The sequence below is a fragment of the Clinocottus analis genome, unplaced genomic scaffold (genome assembly GCF_023055335.1).
Source record: "Clinocottus analis isolate CAN_PGR_092001 unplaced genomic scaffold, fCliAna1.0.p SCAF_4, whole genome shotgun sequence".
NCBI classification, from domain to species: Eukaryota; Metazoa; Chordata; class Actinopteri; order Perciformes; family Cottidae; genus Clinocottus; species Clinocottus analis.
In genome coordinates, this window is record NW_027176153.1 from 18977288 (window position 1) to 18997852 (window position 20565).

General features: G+C 42.5%; 1 protein-coding gene across 3 annotated transcripts in view; it reads right to left on the reverse strand.

Moving 5' to 3' along the window:
• LOC137800270 (death-inducer obliterator 1-like) overlaps positions 1 to 20565 on the reverse strand; it is a 36274-nt gene that overhangs the window by 1733 nt on the left and 13976 nt on the right. Inside the window, exons 7-16 of one of the 3 annotated variants that reach the window (XM_068597398.1) lie at positions 16755 to 17292; positions 15845 to 16004; positions 15583 to 15699; positions 15364 to 15465; positions 14877 to 15045; positions 14171 to 14792; positions 13927 to 14080; positions 13745 to 13834; positions 13452 to 13647; positions 1715 to 1974 (exon numbers count right to left, since the gene is read on the reverse strand). In XM_068597398.1, the coding sequence (XP_068453499.1) occupies positions 1868 to 1974; positions 13452 to 13647; positions 13745 to 13834; positions 13927 to 14080; positions 14171 to 14792; positions 14877 to 15045; positions 15364 to 15465; positions 15583 to 15699; positions 15845 to 16004; positions 16755 to 17292 (2255 nt within the window). In that variant the 3' untranslated portion in view covers positions 1715 to 1867. Of the gene's footprint in view, positions 1 to 288; positions 431 to 627; positions 803 to 901; positions 1065 to 1156; positions 1314 to 1416; positions 1975 to 2169; positions 2349 to 4383; positions 12911 to 13451; positions 13648 to 13744; positions 13835 to 13926; positions 14081 to 14170; positions 14793 to 14876; positions 15046 to 15363; positions 15466 to 15582; positions 15700 to 15844; positions 16005 to 16754; positions 17293 to 20565 lie in introns of those variants that run through there. The other 2 variants (XM_068597397.1, XM_068597399.1) reach the window with 2 other exon arrangements.

Consider the following 20565-nt stretch of genomic DNA (forward strand, 5'->3'; position numbering starts at 1 on the left):
GTGTTTACACACATTGTTTCACTGCCAACATTTATAACCTGGAAATCAATTTCCACAGATTGCGACGCCAGATGATCCATCACAGTAAAACAATAAAGTTGATTTGATTTCATACTGTGGAAGCAAGAAGATATTGATTTGAATTCTATAGATAGAGAAAAGTCATATTAGGTAATCCGCATTACTCGTTACTCAGGTTTCAAGTCTCAAATAATTCAGTTGCAGGATGATGAAGCCAAACTGCTTTAAAATCAACATCAATCACATTGAAACTCAACACAAACTCACTTCTTTGAAGGTGTCTCCGTATGTTTTCTGCATGTATCCGAGGAAGGCGGTGGTCCACTGCAGGGTGGTGACTTTGTCTGTGTCCGACTCACAAAATGGCACCAGCATGTTCAGCTCATCGCAGTACAAACGGATCCTCTTCCTGCGCAGCAGCAAAGACGTGGTGTATTATTATCAGTGCTAATCAGTGCTAGAGTTATACTAAAATTATTTCACAAACCAAGAGAATTAATAAGACAATGACGATGGTCCAGAGGAAAAAAACATAAAATTCTGCTTAAAAAGTACATTCATATTTATGGACTATTTCATGAGATCATGTCACAAACTGTGACTCACCTGCGTTCCCTCTCCTTGCTGTTGTGCCTCTCCCGGCGCTGGATCAGTGACATATGAGATCGAGATCTTTTCGAGGCGCTGCTGCTCCCCGATTCCCCGGCTGAGTCAGGGCCGGCTGAAGCAGCCTTGCTGTGTTGAGAGCCGTGTGTGCTGCCACGTTTCCTGAAGGCAGCTTCTTTGGAAAAACAAGAGCGTATAAAACTGAATTAAGACACAAACAACGGCGAAAAAAACGCCCAACATTTGAAATGAGAGTAGGTTTAGAGCAAATTACTTCCTATTTTCACCAGCTGCTGCTCCTCTGTTGAGCTGCTGCCGCTTGTATAGTGAGCTTTCGTAACAAACCTTTCCGGGCAAAAGTTAAATGAGAAACCTTTGGGGATGATTAAACCCGGGTGCTTGTAGGGTTCAACCATCTGAGGGTTGTGGCCAATCACCTGAGGTTAAAACAGGTAGATAGAGGATTGAACAATGAATTCTCCCTGTCCTATGCAGCTGTGAGACATATTGCATATTGTGCTCATCCTACTTGTTCACACATGTTGGTGACTGGGTTAAATACGGCCCCTCCATATGGGCTGAGGATCTCCAAAGGATTCGCTCTGTCAGTTTTCATCCACTTATGCATTTGAGGGTGAATGGCCGCCTCTTGAGCCTCTGCAGACTGCTGAAGCATTGTCAAAAAACTGAAACAAAAACCCACGGAGATATTGCACAGTCTGATAAAATAAGCAATATGGGGCTATATTTACTGAACAAACAGCAGCACACTGTATTTGTGACGCCTACTTGCTGAGAACTGCAGGCTGGATATCTTGCTGTCTTGGGGTGTCAGCAACCAGGCTGTTAAACCTTTTCTCCAAACAAACTCTGGCAGCCGATCTGGATCGCATCTGCGAAGATGTGCCGCTGTTGGCCCGTAGTTCGGTCGGGCTGTCCTCCTCTCGGACTCTGGCCAGCACAAAACCCGGGACCTCTCCGTGAGAAGCCGGTGTCTTCTCCCCCGGCATCACCAGGTAATGTTCGTCAGTTGAAGTCGACAGGTCGATGGCTTGAGTGGGCATGACTGGGGACGCAGGGTGAGACCTGGCGGCGGGCACATCTGGAGGGGCGGCCTGCGCCTCCATGTGTGCCTGGATGAGGTGCTGAAGGTGTGTATATTCAACCTCGGACATCTCCATCAGACCGAGATCGGGTCCCAGCATCTGCCCGTGATCAATTGTCACACATCCAGCTTGGCTCAAAACCCCCCCTCCAGGGTCACAGGTGTGTTCTCTGGACGAAGGTGACACATGGAGGGTTGTACACGCTGAGGGGACCGATGCCATCTTGCCCTCTGGAGATGAGCTGGAAGATCAAGGACACATTAACTATTTGTCCATACATTGACACCAGAGCTATGTAGCTTCATTCATTCATGGTAATCAAACTACCAACTGGAAAGCCAGCTCTTTCAGAATATGAACGTTATTAATTATTTTTTTTGTTACAAAATTGTGGGTTTCAAAACGAGCCGGAAAAACAACACCGAAACCAACTCACGTCATCCCGAGCAGCCACAACGTCAAACTGCTTGGAGCTAGCTAGCTAGCTAATTACGAGAAGCTAACGTTCGCTCGTGACGTCACGTCAGCTAAAGAGGAACTTTAAGCTAACTTTAAGCTAGCTTTTAGTACGTTTAGTTATATAACAATCCACGCGAACGTCAAATAGGGAACATTTTTCAATGAATGAGTGGTTTAATTTAGTTGGACTCTAAATAAGACGCAGTTCTATAACTCAGCTTTCTCCGCGGGCCTTTTATTGGGGTCTTCAAACTTACTCTGTACGCTAACTCGATGCACGAACGATGGCCGCGGTGATACGTGACGTTGAGTCCAACGACCCGACGTCGTTGCGCTACGTCAATGTCAATTTCGTCTGTTACAACTGATTTGCAGCGTTGTGAATCAAAACGATCAACAACGTCACAAAGTAGTTTCCCTTCCAGCGACAACGTCGCATGAATGCATTACTACACTATCCTGAAGTATAGGGAAAGTATAGAAAAATACTTAGTTCTAGCACTGTAACAAAATATAAACATGATTATTATACATGAAACTATCTTTGCAAGAATCAGAATCAGGTGTGTTTATTGCCATGTACGTTGAATGTACGATTATGAAAGGTGCATAACAATATAACAATAAACATGCACATAAAATGAAACAATACAAATATGATTAAAAAAAAAACAATAAACATAGTGCATATATATATATATATATATATATATATATATATATATATATATATATATATATATATATATATATATATATATATGTGTGTGTGTGTGTGTGTGTGTGGTGTGTGTGTGTGTGTGTGTGTGTGTGTGTGTGTGTGTGTGTGTGTGTGTGTGTGTAAATAACAAACAAACAACAGTACTTTAAAACAAGTATATATTTTAAAATAAAAGTTGCAGGTGTATTTTAATAATTGAAGAAAAGTATCAGTAACGGGCAGAATCTCCTAGATTTTAATAGTATGCCAACTGAACTAGAAAACTACTATTAAAGGTTGATTTTGTTTTAGTTAATGTTGTCATTTAACAGGAGCAAAAAGTGAAAATCTTCAAATTTGGCCTACAATCCATCCCACTCATGTAATTATTACAAGAAAAAAAGACATATAGAAGAAAGACAACATTAACTACTTACATGTAGAATCACAGAGTAGATTATAGGCTAATATAACATCATAAAGTACTTAATTAAAGCTTGATCAACATCAACTCTTTGGTGGCTGCTGTGATGCCTGATGAAGGACTGAAGATTCAACTGAATGCTGTCGCCCCCTTCTGATAAAACATGAGCTTTGCAGGTAACTGTGGAAGATTAGATTCAGTCCCATATGGGCATGATTTTCTTTAAACTCTTTTCCCTCTTTGGTGTAAACATAATTTACACCAAAACCCGAAAACAAATGATCAAATCACATCTTGTGTCTCCCATAATAGTAAATGTGCTTGTTTTTTTATAACAATATACTTATACTAGAATATACATATGTCATGCTACTTTGATTTTCTACTTCACTCCAGGTAAATTGAAGAGATATTTACTCAACAACATTATAACATAAATTATAGTTTATTGCAAACACTTTATATACAAAATATGTGATTATCTAATAAAGTAGTTTGTATTGTGATATATAACCTACCAAATATTGTAGTTACAATTCATAAATAGTTTCAATAAAACCAATTATACCTACACATGAATGTATCAGTGTTAAAACTCCAATAACACTGGCAAGGACATCTTTTCTGCAGGTGTAATGATACTATAAGTACATTATGTGTGCAACGGTTTTTGCAAATAAAAAATAGTGTTCCTCTGGATTGTTTTAAGTTGCCTTTTGGAGATATGTGATATTGGGAGTATGGCTTACAGTGCTCAAAGCCCTGAAATTATACATTTTAAAAACTCAACATCAATGTCTCTTTCCATAAATCTTGACCCGTTTTCTGAAGACAATGCGCAAATCTTGTTGTAGAGCAGTAATGACGATTGTACCTCCAAAAAATATAAACCAGTTTGACTTATTACCACAAACAGAAAGGTGCCAGCATTTTAATATGGGATTTTTTTTTTCAACAATAACATAATTATGCATTATTGTGTAGCAATCAATCAAATCAAAATATTGAAGACAAAATCACACTGAATACAAATTTTTAAAAAAGGTATACAATTTTATTGACCACTTACATTCTAAAAGAACAATGAAACAATGCATGTTTTTTTATCAGCAGAAAATAAAAGCCAGATCTAGGCTACTGTACTGATACTATGGTTATGTTAAAAATCAAATAAACAAACAAAAAAATACCTGTACATTCTCTGTACAAAACATGTCTTACTATTTCCAACTAGAAATGCACATAGAGTTGGAGTGATTATGAAGTTATTTAGTCATAATCCAATAAAAAACACAACAACAAATACATCTACTTTGAATGCAGGACAAATGCGAACATAATTAACTCAAATGCCTCAGATCATTTCCATATCAAGCTACAATGTCAGATGTTAATGTCCACATTACTTTGCCTGGAGGTCTTTTTGAAATTTCAATAAGACATGGACAAACACTTTCCTTGAGAAAAAAATACTTTCAGTGTGTGTTATGCTGTAGTATTTATATTCAATATATATATATATATATATATATATATATATATATATATATATATATATATAAATATATATATATACACAATACGAAAACTTTTTGCAGCTCTAGTTCGACAGCCTTACTGTCCTCAGGGATCAATGCGTTATGATTTTAGCCAGCTAACTTGACTTGACATTGCTCTTATTTCCATCGCTGTCCATACTTTCATTGGTTTTATTTTCTAAACATGTATCCTGTGTACCAGTTTTATTGCTTACTTCCTTTTTTTGTTCTCCATCCCCTTTCTTTTCATCTCCTGGTGTATTACCAGCCGGACTTTTCTCCTGCTCCTGTCTTTGCCCTTTGATCAACTCTCGTTCTCGACTCACTGGTCTACCTCGAATCCACGTCCTGTCTGCCGGGGGACTTATTTTTTTCCGTTTTGGGCTAAGGACATCAGGATTGGTGATCATATGATTCGGAAAGCGTATGAGGCCTTCTGTTGGAGTAGGAAGCAAGGCAGCTCTGTGTCTCTGGGGCTTTGCTGCGTGCTGATGTTGTAGTTTGTCAAAACCGGGACCTGAATTTCCTCCTCTGCTTTGAGTTGGACCTAGGGGTCCATTGTATGTTGCGGAATGTGGATCTCTAGGGCCTTTGGAAATGTCAACTAGATGAGGACTATTGAAATGAGGTGATGCTGTCATGTTTGGCCATCTGCTATCCCTTGCTGGGCCCCTTATATTTGACCCTTGCATGTCATCCTTCATGGCTGGCTCAAATTCTCTAGACTCTAACCCTGGGCCCATATCTGGACATCTTCTATCAGACCTAGGACCCTCAGTGTTTGTATCCCACCAATCAAACCCATGTCTTATATTTGAACTTTCAGGTGCTTCCCTAATATCTGTTTTACCAGGTCCTAGCCTTCTCATAGCTGGACCGCTACCTCCGCTCCTAAAATCATGCTCAAATCCTTGTCTACCTGTTCTCAGGCTTTCTACAGCTCCACCCTGCCTTTCAGATCCAAATTCCCTACAATCTGAAAACCCCTCATCGGTGCCTGGATCTTCAATGTTTGAATATCTGTTTTCAGGCTCTGAGCGTCTTGATTCTGGGCCTCTTCTATCAAGACCTTCCATTTCAAAATCTCTCCTTTTTGGGCATGAATTCATCAAGTCTGGAGCACCTCTGTAACCCCCCCTTCTCATAGTACCCTTAAAATCTGGCTGCATCCAGTCACTCTCAATATGCTCATCTCTCATATCTGATCCTGGTTCACCCATATTTGGACCTCTTCTATCACAGCCCTGACCTTGATTATCTGGATCTATTTCCACACCAAAAAATGATCCACGCCCCCTTCTATTTAGTCCAGCACCCCCTCTTGATGGCTCTCTCCTTCCATTCCCAGGTCTTCCCCTACCAGGACCTGGACAAACTATATCTTGGTCACCTTGGACAGGCCCTGGAACCCTGCAAACAGGACCACTCCAATCATCTCCTGGACCTCTGAAAGGCCCTGGAAATGGCATAGTTGGTCTTTTCTGTACGAACCTTGGCCCCCTACTTTCAGGGCCTCTCCATTCCCTGTGTTCTTGAACCTGCTCACCTAGTCCTTCTTGGATGAGGCCTGGACCTCTGTTGCCATGTATTTTCCAATCATCTCCTGAACATTCTCTTTCATTTCCTATAGACTCCATATCGGGCTCTCTTCCATCGTACCATTGTTCATCTGTTTCTGTACCTCTTCTATCAAGTGCAGAGACCCTGAAGTCTGGCTCTTTCCATCTATCTCCCCGATTTAGATTGCTTATATCTGCCTGTGGTGCCCTAATGCCTCCCCTTATCGGCCTTGAACCCCTCAAGTTTCGTCCTGTTCTATCAGGTTCTTGACCCTCAATATCTTGGCTCTCTTGGATGGGTCCACCAAAGTCAGCCCCCCAATCATCTCTTCTGTGTCTTAAACCTTTCTGTCTGATGCCTTGGCCTCTAAAGTCTGAACCAACAGATCTTCTGCATTCTGGTCCAAGGCTCTCCATGTCCGGACCTCTTCTTTCAGGACCAGTCTCCCTGAAGCCTGAGCCTACAGGTTCTTGTTTGCCAGGCCCATGGCCATCAATGTCTCTACCTCTACTTTCACAAGCTAGTCCTCTAAAATCTGGACCTCTCGGACGTTTTCTATCATGCCCTGGACCCTCCATAACAGTTCTTTCAGGCCTCCTAGGTGGACCTCGCCAATCAGACTCTGGACCCTCCATATTTGGAGGTCTCCTTCCTGGCTCAGGCCCTCTAAAATGTGGACCTTCTGGACCTCTCCTGTCAGTTCCTGGGCCTTCTCTGTTTGGATCTGAATACTGAAGGCCTGGTCTCCTCATATCTGGACCTCCTGGCCCTCTTCTGTTGGGCCCTAGACCTTCTATACTGGAACCTGATCCTTCTTGCCTTGGTCCCCTGATGACCGGACCTATCCTTTCAGGCCCTGGGCCCTCAATATTTTGTGGTCCACTTTCTGGCCCTGGACCCCTGATGTGTGGTCCTCTCTGTCCTCTACCATCAGGCCCTGGACCTTCAATGCCTGGACCAGGTCTTTCAGGCCTCATTCCAATAAAGCCTGTCCCTGGACCTCTCACATATGGTCCCTTCATGTCAGCACCATGTATATCAGGGGTTTGATCTCCCAGACCTCTCCTGTCAGGTCCTTGAACCTTCAAAGAAGGAACTCTACTTTCACACCCAGGCCCTCTAAATTCTGGACCACCTGGTCCTCTTCTGTCAGGCCCGAGTCCATCCATAGCTAGATCTTTCCTGTCATACCCTGGTTCCTGGAAACCAGGACCTCCTAATCCTCTCCTGTCTGGTTCTTGACTGTCCATAGGGTAACCTGGCCTTTCATGTCCTGGCCCACTAAAATCTGGAACTTCTGGTTCTCTTCTGGCAGGCCAGCGACCACCCATAGTAGGACTTTCTCTATCAGGTCCTGGTCCCCTGAAATTTGGATCTCCTGGTCCTCTTCTGTTAGGTCCTGGGGCATCCATCGATGGACCTCTCCTTTCAAGTCCTGGTCCTCTGAAATCTGGACACCCAGATCCTCTACTATCATGCTCAGGACGCTCCATAGATAAACTTCTCCTCTCTGGCCTTGGGCCTCTGAAATCTGGACCTCTAGGTCCTCTCCAGTTAGGCCCAGGACCCTCCACTACAGGCCCTCGCCTCTCAGGATCTAGTCCCCTGAAATCTGGACCTCCAGGATCTCTCCTTTCCGGCCAAGGACCCTCCATAGATGGACCTCTCCTCTCAAGATCTGGTCCCCTGAAATCTGGACCTCTCCTCTCAGGATCTGGTCGACTGAAATCTGGACCTCTCCTCTCAGGATCTGGTCCCCTGAAATCTGGACCTCTCCTCTCAGGATCTGGTCCCCTGAAATCTTGACCTCCATGTCCTCTCCTATCAGGCCCAGGACCTTCCATAGCAGGTCCTCTTACAGGTCCTCTGAAATCTGGACCACCAGGTCCTCTTCGATTAGGCCCACAACCCTCGATTGATAAGCCTCTACTTTCAGCCTCTGGTCCCCTGAATTCTGGACCTCCAGATTCTCTCCTGTCAGGCGCAGGACCCTTCATAGCTGGACCTCCCCTCTCAAGCCCTGGGCCCCTAAAATCTGGACCTTCAGATCCTCTCCTCTCAGGCTCTGGTACCCTTAAATCCTGACCTCCAGGTCGTCTTCTGACATGCCCATGACCCTCCATATACACGCCTCTGCTTTCAGGCCCTGGACCCCTGCAATCTGGACCTCCAGGTCGTCTCCTGTCAGGCCTATGATCCTCCATGGATAAGCCTCTGCTTTCCACCCCTGGTCCCATGCAATCTGGACCTCCGAGTCCTCTTCTGTCATGACCAATACCCTCTATGGCGTTACCTCTCCTTTCGGGGCCCGGTCCCCTGAAATCTGAAATTCCAGGTACTCTCATGTCAGGTCCTGGTTCACTGAAATCTGGACCGGGCACAGAACCCTCCAAAGCTGGACCTCTCCTTTCAAGCCCTTGACCAACCATATCAGGTCCTCTCCGTTCAGGCCATGATCCATTGAAATCTGGACCTAGCAGTCCACTCATGTCTGGTCCCTGACCCTCAGGGGCTAGTCCTCTGAAATGTGGACCACTAGTTCCCATATTGTGAGGCCCTAGACCCTCCATAGCTAGCCCTGCCCTTTCAAGTCCTGGTGGCAAAATGTCTGGACCCCCTGGACCTAGAATACCAGGTCCTAAATTGCTCCGAGTTGGACCGCTCCTGTCAGGCCCTTGAACCACCATGAAATCTGCACTTCCTGGCCTCCTCTTGTCATGCCTGAGGTGCTCCATCTTTGGACCACTCATTTCCGACTCTGATTCTCTAATTTCTAAGTTTCCAGCACCTCTTCTGTCAGGTCCCTGGCCCTCAATGTGTGTACCTCTTCTTGTAGGCTGATGGAGTCTTAGTTCATTTTCAAATGGTCCTCCTCTGACTGGACCTGATCCTCTCTTATCTGGCCCTCTCCAGTCATCTCGTATGTCTGATCCTGGGCCACTCCAATCTGGACCCCTCATGTGTGGAACCAGACATTTATGTTGACTCCTCTGGCCCCTCATATCAGAACCCACAACACCTGGTACTGGGCCTCTCCAATCTGGATTTGCAATGTTTGGAAAGCCATCACCCCTTGCATCTGAGCCACCCACACTACCCATATCTTGACCAGGCTGCATATTACTGCTTTCGGGCCTTCTTAATTCATGCATAGCTTCTGATTCTCTCCGGTTAGTGCCATGCCCACTCCTTTCAGCCCAAATATCAGGTCGTGGTTCCTTGAATTGTTCTCTAGGCCCGCTACAGTCTTGTTCACCACTTTCATATTTTATGTTTGGTCCTGGTTCTCTCTTGGGTAGATCTCGCCCTCTTTGTGAGCCCCACCTTTCATCTGTCATTGCTCTACTCTCTGAAACTGTAGTTGCATTTGAATCTAAACTCCTCTCTCGAACACTACCTGTCCTGTTCACGTCTGCATCTCTTCCATGACCCTGAAAACCCCTTTTTGAAGTGTCCTTTACCTCTAAAACTGGACTGCCGTCATGCCTAGTTTGCCTTTGAACCCTTCCAGAACCCCTAAAAGATGGACTTGGTCTCCTTATATCTGGACTTGGATCTCTAACACCACCAACCCTCATGGCAGATCTTATACCTCCAGTATGTGGACTTTCACCTCTATCTTTTTGGCCGCCACCTTTTCCTACAATATCGGGAGCCTTACCTTCTATCTGTGTGACAGCTGCGAAACTAATTTGTCCTCTCATTTCTGTATCGCTTTGTCTCATATCAAGTTTCAAACCTTGCATACTAGGTAGGTTTTGTGTGTATGATCCAGGACCCCAAATGTTGGAAGATATGCCTTGAATGCCTGGATCTGTCATATCAGGCCCTGGGAATCCAATTCCTGTTCTATTATCTATCTGTGGACCAATATGTCGAAGTTCTGGAGCACTGATACCAGGTCCTGTATGCTTTTGCAAACGGTCTAATTCATTTCCTGAACCCTGAACAATTGTGCCTGTAACTTGATTGGAAAGTTCTCCCCTTTGACCCAGCACATCTTGATTCTTTAAATCTGGAATACCCCCTTCTATATGTTTGTTTGCCTCACCTGGGCACTTAAGATGTAGGGCTTTCAAACCAGTATCTCTAACATTTGATATTGGACCTCCAACAGAAGACCACAGCATATTGGACACTGTTGTTTGACCTCCAATAGTCAGATAGTTATTTTCAACTTTAACATGTGGCGTCGACGCGCCGATATTCGTCAAAGGATCTTTGCTTTCCTCAATTTTTACAGAGTTACTATTTTCTATGCTGTTAGGTTTCACAAATTGTGGGTCTGGATCAGGGCTTTGAGGAGAATCTCGAGTGGGTGGATCAATTTCTCTAAGAGGAATTGAACTTTCCATTTTGCTCATAAATAGAGTCTCCTGTTGAGAGGGTTTATCCACGTATGCAGCAGATCCACTACTCATGTCATCATGGCCACAGATTGAAGATTGTTGAGGCTCCTGGGATTGTGGTGGTTCTGAAGTTTCAAGCTTCACATTGTGACGAAGTTCTTGGGAACAGGGAGAAAAGCCTTTAACAGCATTCTCAACAAGATTACTTTTATGTCCATCAGGTTCACTTTTAATAGGAACCAAGGTAAATGATGATGTGTTGCTCTCTACAAGTTGTCCAACAACAGAATCTGAAGAGTCTGGAGCATTAGATATAACATTAAAAGCAGTTGATTTCTCAAAGACTTGTGGGGAAAGTCCTCTGCTCTGCTTTGGTGAAAGGGACCCAGAATCTGTTTTTCTAGAAGATGATGGGGATCTTCTACGCCCATGAGAATGTCGGCGTGTCGTATGCTCTTTACGGTGCCGACCCTGGCGTTCAGACTGCTCTCTAACTCGATGGCTTGACCTTTCCCTTTCACTTCTTCTGTGTCTATCCCTTTCCCTACGTCTCCGGGAATGTGAAGGAGAACGCTGCTGTGATCTTCTTGAAGGACTTCTATGGCGGTCTCTTTCACGATGATTTCGCTTCTTTGGCGATAGCCTTCGCTTTCTGCTGTGGTATGAATTAAGAGTGCCCTTGCGGCTGGAACTATGTCCTGTTCTAAACAAAGATGAATCAGAAGTCTTTAAACTGCCTCCTTGAAATACATCATCTTGCATTTCATTAAAAAGTGTTTCGTCCTCAGGATCATAAGCTACATCAGAATCTTCAATCTCTCCAGCAGAGGAATAATTGTCATTTTCCTTAGCATTGTCCTGTGTTTCATCTTGCTCTGGAACAATATCTGTATCATTTTCTAAATTAGGGGTGGCAGCTAAGTCTTCAAGCTTAACAGTTTGTGAATCTACATTTGAACTTTCCACAGTCTCTGTAAGGTTGCTGGTCTTGTCTGTTGTTGCTGACAATTGACTGAGAGGCAAAGCTTTTTGTGGGGGAGACATCAGGGAATCAGAAACAGAAAAGTGAGCCATGAACATACCCACAGCCTCTCTCTGTTGACGTAGTGCTTCTTCCTGCTCCTTCAACTGCCGTTTTTGCTCTTCAATCTGCTTATTGAGCTCCTCAAGCATCCGCTGTTGTTCAGTTAGTGTTGCAGCTGAGACAACCACAGTGTCTTTAGGAATGTTCTGAATTGCTCCAGCTGGGGTGGAGGTTTGAGTTGGAGCTGGCATTGCAATCTGGGTAGAAATTGTGGTTGGGGATGATGGAGAATCTGACGTTTGAGTTGGAACAGGTGTCTTTGTTACAACATCCCTTTGCATATCTTCAAAGAGGGTCTCATCCTCTGGATCATAAGCCACACCATCATCTATAATGCCTGATATTGCGGGGCCATCTGCCTTATTTGTTTCTATCCTCTTTGGGGCAACCTGTCCATATCCCATTGCTGGATCATACTCCTCTTCTGGGTCGTATGGCCGGTCAAATTCATTTTCTTCTTCTTCCATTTTTTTAACTTTGGATTTCTGTCCATACTGTTGGACAATTGGATCCACCATTGATCGAGACACCTGAGAAAACACTGGGCCCTTCTTAACACTAACTGTTGTGGTTGTTGTTGTAGTAGTAGTAGGACTTTTATCAGAAGAGACCACAGAGTCAGTTTGCTTATTCCCAAATAAACTCTTTAAGATAGTCTGCAGCGGTGTCTTATTACTGGATGTTGTAGTGGGATTCTTGTCAGAGATCGTGGACTGGGTGGGAGCAACAGCAGCTGAGGTAGAAACAAAAGGGTTTGTTCTAATAGAAGTTAAACTTGGTGGCATGGTCACTGAGCCAGAAGAGGAAGAGTCTGAGGGTGACCCAGGGCAAGGTGGTGTGCTAGGAGGTGTGGCGCTTGCAGGAGTCTCTGGATCGTATGGTTGAAATATTTCTAATTTGTCAGAACCATAGAGGACTGGGGGTTTTGGCATCCACATTGGGTCTTTGGACATAATAACTTTTGGTCTCTTTTCTTCAATTTCCTGAGGCAAGCTTCCTGGACGTTTTGCCTTCTGGATGACTGCCAGACCCAGGAGAAGATTGGGCCTGTTTTTTTCAAGCCCTGTGAAATAAATTAATAATTAGAGCAAGTCTAAATTAAACTTGACAATTTCCTTTTTTTTCGATTTTTCTAAATGCTTGATTGGCAAGTATTGTCAGAAAGATTAGATCATTAATTAAATTCACAAAACATATGAGTGATGATATGATGAGTATGATTTTTATTAGGGCTGGGACATCGAATTGTTTTATCATAATTAGTTCAGAAAACAGCCAATATTTAAAAAAGACAAACCTTCTGTAAAAACGGGATGCATATTGGCAATATTTGAATTGCTACGATTTGTAAATAAAAAATATCATATAATGATCTTGCTTAAAAGCATTGAATTCACATTACATAATGAGTTTTAATTTAAATATGTATTCAGTGTTTCCATTATATATTGTATGTACTCTTTTGTTCGAGTTAAAGATATTGGCATCTGATTGGCATAATCAACACCTGATAAAAATATGTTCTGTGATCCACTGTGATACCATCCTGCAATATAAACCCCTTATTTTGGCATAATAATCAATCAGCGGCCGTAAAAACATACCTGGTCCATCAAATGGTTGTAGCATGAATGGGATTGATTCCTTTGCGCTGAGTGGAACAAGGTATATATCCTTGATGGACCGGCTGCCGTTGGCGACCACACCAAAACGTCCTCTGCTGCTGAAATAGGAGAACAGGGAGACATAGGCCACCTCTTCCTCCTCTGTTGCAGGGTGAAAACGGATCACACATAACTCCTAATAGGCAAAAAAAAAAAGAATAAAGATGTAAAATATTGAAATATATCCAATATTATTGTACAAGACACATAGAAATACTAAATTTCCTGCTTGCCTTTGTAAGAGAGCTCTTTAGTTTTGCAACATAGTCCCACACTGTTTGAGGCAGGATTCTTCCTCCAATTTGTATGGTATCAGGTAGATCCTGCGCATAAAAAGAAAACACATGATACACTTAGTCAATTCAATGACAGATCTGTGATACAATAAAAGTTATTATTGTGCAGTACTATATACCATTTTGAGATTTTCCGCAGGTCCTGAAATTAGATATCCTTTGGTGACAAACTTGGCCACAGAGAGCATGTTTAGGAAGCCTTTCCACACTATCTCTTGCTTGGCCAAGAACTGAGAAGTCTCACCATCAGCTGGAGATTCAGAGATCACGGTCCTGAGACACAAAACACCCAACAGCACAATGACAATCACATCCACACATTATGCACAAATGTATACCACCTAAAACAGAATCTTCATATACCTTGAGGATGTGACATGGAGTCCATGATCCCCAGAGGAAGATGGTTTCGTTAAGATAGATTTAGGTAATGGTTTTGTTGGTGGCGGAGAGGGGGCTGGTGCTGATGGAGATGCAGAGATAGTCTCTTTAAGAGGAGCATAAGGGGCTGATTGGTTACGAGTGATGTTACTGGGGCTGGTGGTGCAACTAGAAAAGGCAGAGAACCTGCTTGCTGCAGTTCGGGGGTCACGCCTCGTGATAGTTACTGTGGACACAGCAGGGATCACCACTGGTGTGTACGCTCTCTTTCGTGTCGTAGTTTTAGGAGCGTCTTGCGTTGGGGATGCGGGGGATTCCATGACAGGGGAAACAGGGGAGTCTAAAGTAGGGGAGGCTGGAGAGTCCATTGTTGGGGAAGCAGGGGATTCGACAATAGTTAATGCCGGAACGTCAATAATAAGGCGGGATGAAGGGTCAATTAGGGATGATGTTGGTGAATCCATGTCAGGCGAGTCAGGTGGTGCCCGCAGAGGGGAGTCGTCTCCTGCAGTCTTTCTCCAAGGGGGGTCATATTTATCTCTCGTTTCAGAAACCTTGGTTTTTTTCTTTGCGGGTTCGTCTTCTTCCCCAACGAGCATTTGGCCTTTGGGAAGAAACGTAACAATAGTTGGCAACTGGATAATAACGTCTACGGCACTGCTATTGTAAAACATATTTTTAACATTACCTGTACATATCTTGCATTTGAGGTCAAAGAGATGAGCTTTGTGCTCTGATGTCGTGTCCTTCAGCATACAGGCAAGAATATCTGGTAAAGCACCTCCCTGACTTGGCTGTCTTGTTCTGGTCTTGAGCGCAGGAGCAGGAAGGCTTTTCTTTTGTTCCTGAAAAGCAACCTACACAGACACAAACACACACAATTGAGAATTGCTGCTAAAGTAGCACCTAAATATCTCTTACTGATAGCACTTTGTAGTTTGACTTTATTGAAGAAATTGTACTTGATTCTTGTTGTTCTGAGTTTGTTGAACGCTCTTATTGTGAGTCGCTTTGCATTAAAGAGTCAGCTAAATGTAATGTCATTAACCCACAATGATATCATAACATCCATTGCCTTTCATGGAAAATATATATGTGAAGCAGGAGATTTAAAAAAAAGATCATACATACATTTCATATTCCATCAATTGAATGCAAAACAGACAAGTACCCACCGTGCTTCTGCTGGGTCTAGCCGGATTTAAACTGGGCAAATCAACCTTCACTGCTTCAGGCTTCTGCTGCAAACTTGCCGCTTTCGCAGCAGAATCCTTGACCTAGATACATGATGGAAAATAAGAAATCACCTCTGACCCAACACACGGCTTCTCCAAGTTCAAGCACAACATCTGATTTTGTCTCGGCAGTTGTGTTTTATATTTAATACTCTTTACCTCTGTTGCTTCTTTCGCACTTGCCTCTGATGCTTTGGTAGCTTGCATATCCTTCTGGCTCATCCTAGCCAGTCTGAAGGGACTGATCTCTCCACGGACAACCCGACACAACAAACCCTAGAGAGAACCCACGACTGGACTGTCAGTTTGCTTCAAACGCAATTAACTATAACATTACCTCAAGAACGTCTATGTACAATTTCTGCATTCATACAAGTAGCATTTAAAAGTTACGTAAGAAAGGCAGCGACTTCAAACAAACCTTGTTTCTTGGGTCTTTCAGGTTGAACATTATAGTTCTGTACTTGTTCATGTATTTGCTGTCTGTGTTGCGAAATATGTCAAACATCTCCATCTCAATGCTCGCGACAAGCTTCGCAACTTCACTCTCGGACATCTCCAAGTCGTCACAGTCACACAACCTTGATAAACAAAAACGCAGTTAGTCGATTAATCACTACTCTAACCGATTGAGATGCAATTTCTACACTTTAACTGTTGTATAAGTAGAAAAACAATTATTATTCATGGAGTCTATCATGTCATGAAAATAGTCTCTTTTTTTGTGAAGGAAAACTGGGGCTAGTTTTAAAAAGTATTTTTTCAGCCATTTTTATTATTATTTATTTTATAAGGTTCATTACACTAGGATCATCTTTTAGTTTATCACTTAACCCATCGTGCCCCAATTGGGGTCTGTCCCTCTTTCTCCCGTGTTCAAGTAGTTGTATGAACCCCAATTGAGTTCTAATACTTGAGAAATTTTCTATAATTAAATTATTTATTTTTTTAAATGTATATTATAATTTAATTTTTTATAACATCAAGCATGATTATCAGCACAAATCTCTCCTTGAGCGGTTTTTCTAACTGCATGATTCAGGGACTTAACAACATCCCACATACTGATAACACACCTTTTTCGAAAGGTTAGGACCTAAGGAAGTAAAATTTACGTTTTAAAAAAAGAGAATTGTTTTTCTCGAAAATCAGGCTGGGTGACTCGGGGTGGAAACAAGTTTAAGTGTGCAATTTCCTTTTAAAACTATTGGAATTCACCAGTTTGGCTCCTGCCACCATCACTTAATCCAGTCATAGTGCTCATTTTGAATTTACAAATCAGATCCATGTAAACAAAAGACTTTGAGACAAGCCTGTGAAGCGTCTCTCACCTCTTAGACAGGATGCTGGAGAGGGAGCGCTGGATGCTCTGTCGGACCTGCGTGTTGGGCTGAGAGGGTCTGGAGGACGGAGCGCTGGGTGCAGGTGGCACCAGCAGGTTTCTGGTTTCGTTCAGCAGCGTGGGGGCCGAGGAAGGCTTCTGGCCCGATGGCGAGGATGACACGAGGCCGGACGGAGGCTGGGGTCCGGGCTGCTTCTTCGGGATGACGTATGCGGTTTTAGTGACCATCAGAGCGCCTGTTTCGTGATGTCTGGGAGCAGAGGTGGATGGGGATTGAGACGGACTAGATTTTTCTGCTCTGGGTGGTATAGCGAGGTCTGATTCAGCAGATTGCCGCTCAGTCACACCGCTGTTGATTGGCTCCTTTCCTTGAGAGTGGCTCTGCGGTGCCAGCCTGCATCCTGACTCAGATGCATGCTGGGAGGAGGAGGCGGCAGCAGCAGCATCTTCTGAGCTGTCCTCTGGAGGTTGTGTTGATGGAGTAACAGCCTCACTGTCCGCCTTTTCCTCTGTACTGTCCTTTAGGGCTGTTAGAAAAAAGAACAGCAGAGCATTTTGTTAATATGAATCTACAAACTGTGACATAAACAAACATGTCACAACATATGCAAATGAATTGAAAGGTAAAACACTTATGAATCAAAGCTGTCGTCCCCTTTTCCTGCCTAGAAGGAACCAGGACTCACACATAACACATGCCAATACAAGTATTAATGTTAAATTCAGAGTGAAACAGAAGTTAGAACATCTTTAGCTTTAATAAAAATTGAAGTTAATCAAAAATATTTTAAAGTTGACAAGTTTAACAAAAGAAAATGCTAATTGAGAAAAACTATCTTTTTCATTTATGTTGGGTTTTTATTTTTGAAGAAGAAAAAAAAAACACGTCAAAAGGTTTTTGTCTTCCCCTTTAAAATCTTTGGAAGAAGTAAACATTTGTTTTTGCTTGAACCTTTTAATAGACTATCCGTTACAGTATGTAGAGTTTTCCCAGTGAAACTGAAGGGAGCGGTGTCCTGTTCCAACAGGGAGATAAATCTAATATTTTGCATTTGAGTGGACGGCTGAAAGGTGGACTGGCTTTGGTTAAACAGGTGCATATGATATCTGAGGGATGCAATATTTTTTACATTTCATCTCAAATGTACATGTTTGTTTGTATTAGAAGTGTTAAGTAAATGGCTCTGTATTTGGTATTATGATCAGCTTGTACTTTTGCATTTAACACCCTCATCCCATATGCAACAATCTCAGAGAGCAACACATCTATATTGAAGACACAGACATGTGGTCTGGAGTTATTCCCTCTCTCCTCCAGTAACCTTCAGTTTTCCACCAGGATGTGAATACATTTACCGGCTATGAAATGTCTTTTTTCAACATTGTTGGCCTTATGTGACTTTTTTTAAGTGACAGTTTAGACGAAGAGATAAATGTTGAGCATTTAAAACGTGATTACTGAAGCAAAAGATAAATGGTGTATGTTGCTTTCAAATGTTTGATTAATATGGAAGTAGTTTGTACTTTTATACGGAAGATTATATAGTTATATATATATATATATATGTATATATATATATATATATATATATATATATATATATATATATATATATATATATACATATACATATATATATATATATATATATATATATATATATACATACATATATATATATATATATATATATACATATATATATATATATATATATATATATATATATATATATATATATAAATACAATATTGAATATTGATAAATGTGATCTACTGTTTCAGGGAAGATAAAACAGGTGTGAGTCAACAAATCAAAGCCTCGGCTTGATTAGTTGCTTTGTGCCCAGCGGCGACGTCTCCTCCTCGGCCTGATAGATAGATAGATAGATATATACTTTATTAATCAGACCCCACTGGGCCACTACTGACACACAGAGAACGTTCCTTCTAGGAACTTTAACGAGAACGATTCATGTTTTGTTTGTTTGTCAACACAGACCTGAGAAATGCATTTTACAGACTCTGTTCAGGGTACGCATTTTAAAATATAAGTAAGGAGAGGAAAGTAGTGATAACAAGTTTGACTTCCACAAACTGTTAGCTGCAGCCTTAGTGTATGAAATATACGATGATGCAAAACGTTACGTTCATTTTCCTCTTCACATCTCTGGGGGTCTGACCCCAAACTTCCCACTCAAGATAGAAACAAAGATAATTTAAAACCTCCCATGCACAAATGTGTTCATAATGCAATATGTCTGCATCATATGCATGTTTCAAGTTCTCCTTGACCAACCAACATATCACGCAGATCATCAAGTTAAAGGGGAATACCAGTGTTTCTAACCATATAGATACTCATATGTATTTTGATATATTTAAAGCTTTTAAATCTTTAATGTTGAGTTGCTGTTGTGACTAAACAAAGTCCTACTGGAGATGCTTTGCATTAGATCTGGTTTTACTGGACAACTTGAGACAGCACGATGGCTTCAAGCATTGCAGCTGTGCAACCTCAGCGAGCCCCGCAGAGGTTGAGTGCTACGGATCGACAGCATCATCCGTTACACGACCGAGTGGTTGAGGATTTATGGTCAGGAGACGGAAGGCTGCTTTAGAAAAAGATGAACATGGCAGGGTGAGATATCCTCAGCTAAGCTTAGGCAAAGTGGTACTTTATTTATCCTGTTAAATTCATCCTGTGCATTCGATCCATCACAACGGTTTAGGAGCTGTGAGCGGCCACAGCGCAAAACACCTGGAGAGTGAGATAACGTGGAGTAGTGTTACTAATCATCAGAGCACGTGAATGAAAACCCACACAGGGGAGAACCGGAGCGTTGAGGTGTGAGCTCATGGGATGCCATAATTCAAGGTTAAACCTCGAGGAGATGCAGTGGGAAAGTCATCGTCTGCGGTGTGTGTCGGTTCCAAACAGTCTTTTAATGTCGGCGCTCAGCTGAGTATCACTGAAGGAATGTGTGCGGATCTGCCTGGTGAGCACGCTGAAGCGGGGCCATTACAAAATGTGAAAAAGTGAAATAAAGAGGCAATGTGCAAACGAGGAACAAGGACACGTCCTTTTACAGATTTGAAAAACAGGAGGAAAGTGAATCTCCCGGTTGGGAGGATCATCTGGAGACACTTCACTCACTGCCTTTAGACGCTAACGGGTCGACACAGTGTGAATGAATGGAAAACTAAAAGGAATTTAAAAAAAGAAGCGACAAATATTCAAGTTAGTCACTTTCTGTATAAGGAAAAGAAAGAATGAAGATTCTTTATTTTTGCATGACGATGCTATTTTGTCTGTGTGTGTGTGTTTGTGTGGTTTCAAGGTAGGAAGCACTCTTTTATATAGTATCAGGAAAATCTAGATCAACCCAACAAGTCAGAATGAATCATTAATATTCATGCAGTCCTCACAGACTTCTTTATTTTTGGTATTCTTGATGACGCTTCCTTGAAAAGCTGAAAGAAGAACTTCTTCCCTTTCCCCATTTCCCAGTTGGCCTTCACTCCTCTGCGGGAGACTTTCTGCTGTTTCCTTTCACTCAAATCATTCAAAACACGTCCGGGCAACAATATTTTGTGGAGCCGGTCGGCCCTTGGACGACGTTCTTTAAATATCACATTGACTAGCAGACCTACTACTGTGCAAGCGCACCATCTCCTCACCACCACCATCAGCTCCAGGAGATTCAACTGAGCGTTTCCATCAACCACCTGCTGGTTGGGTTTTACCACCAGCTGCGTCTCGACTCCGGGGGATTCGCTTCTATCGCTTATCTTCATAT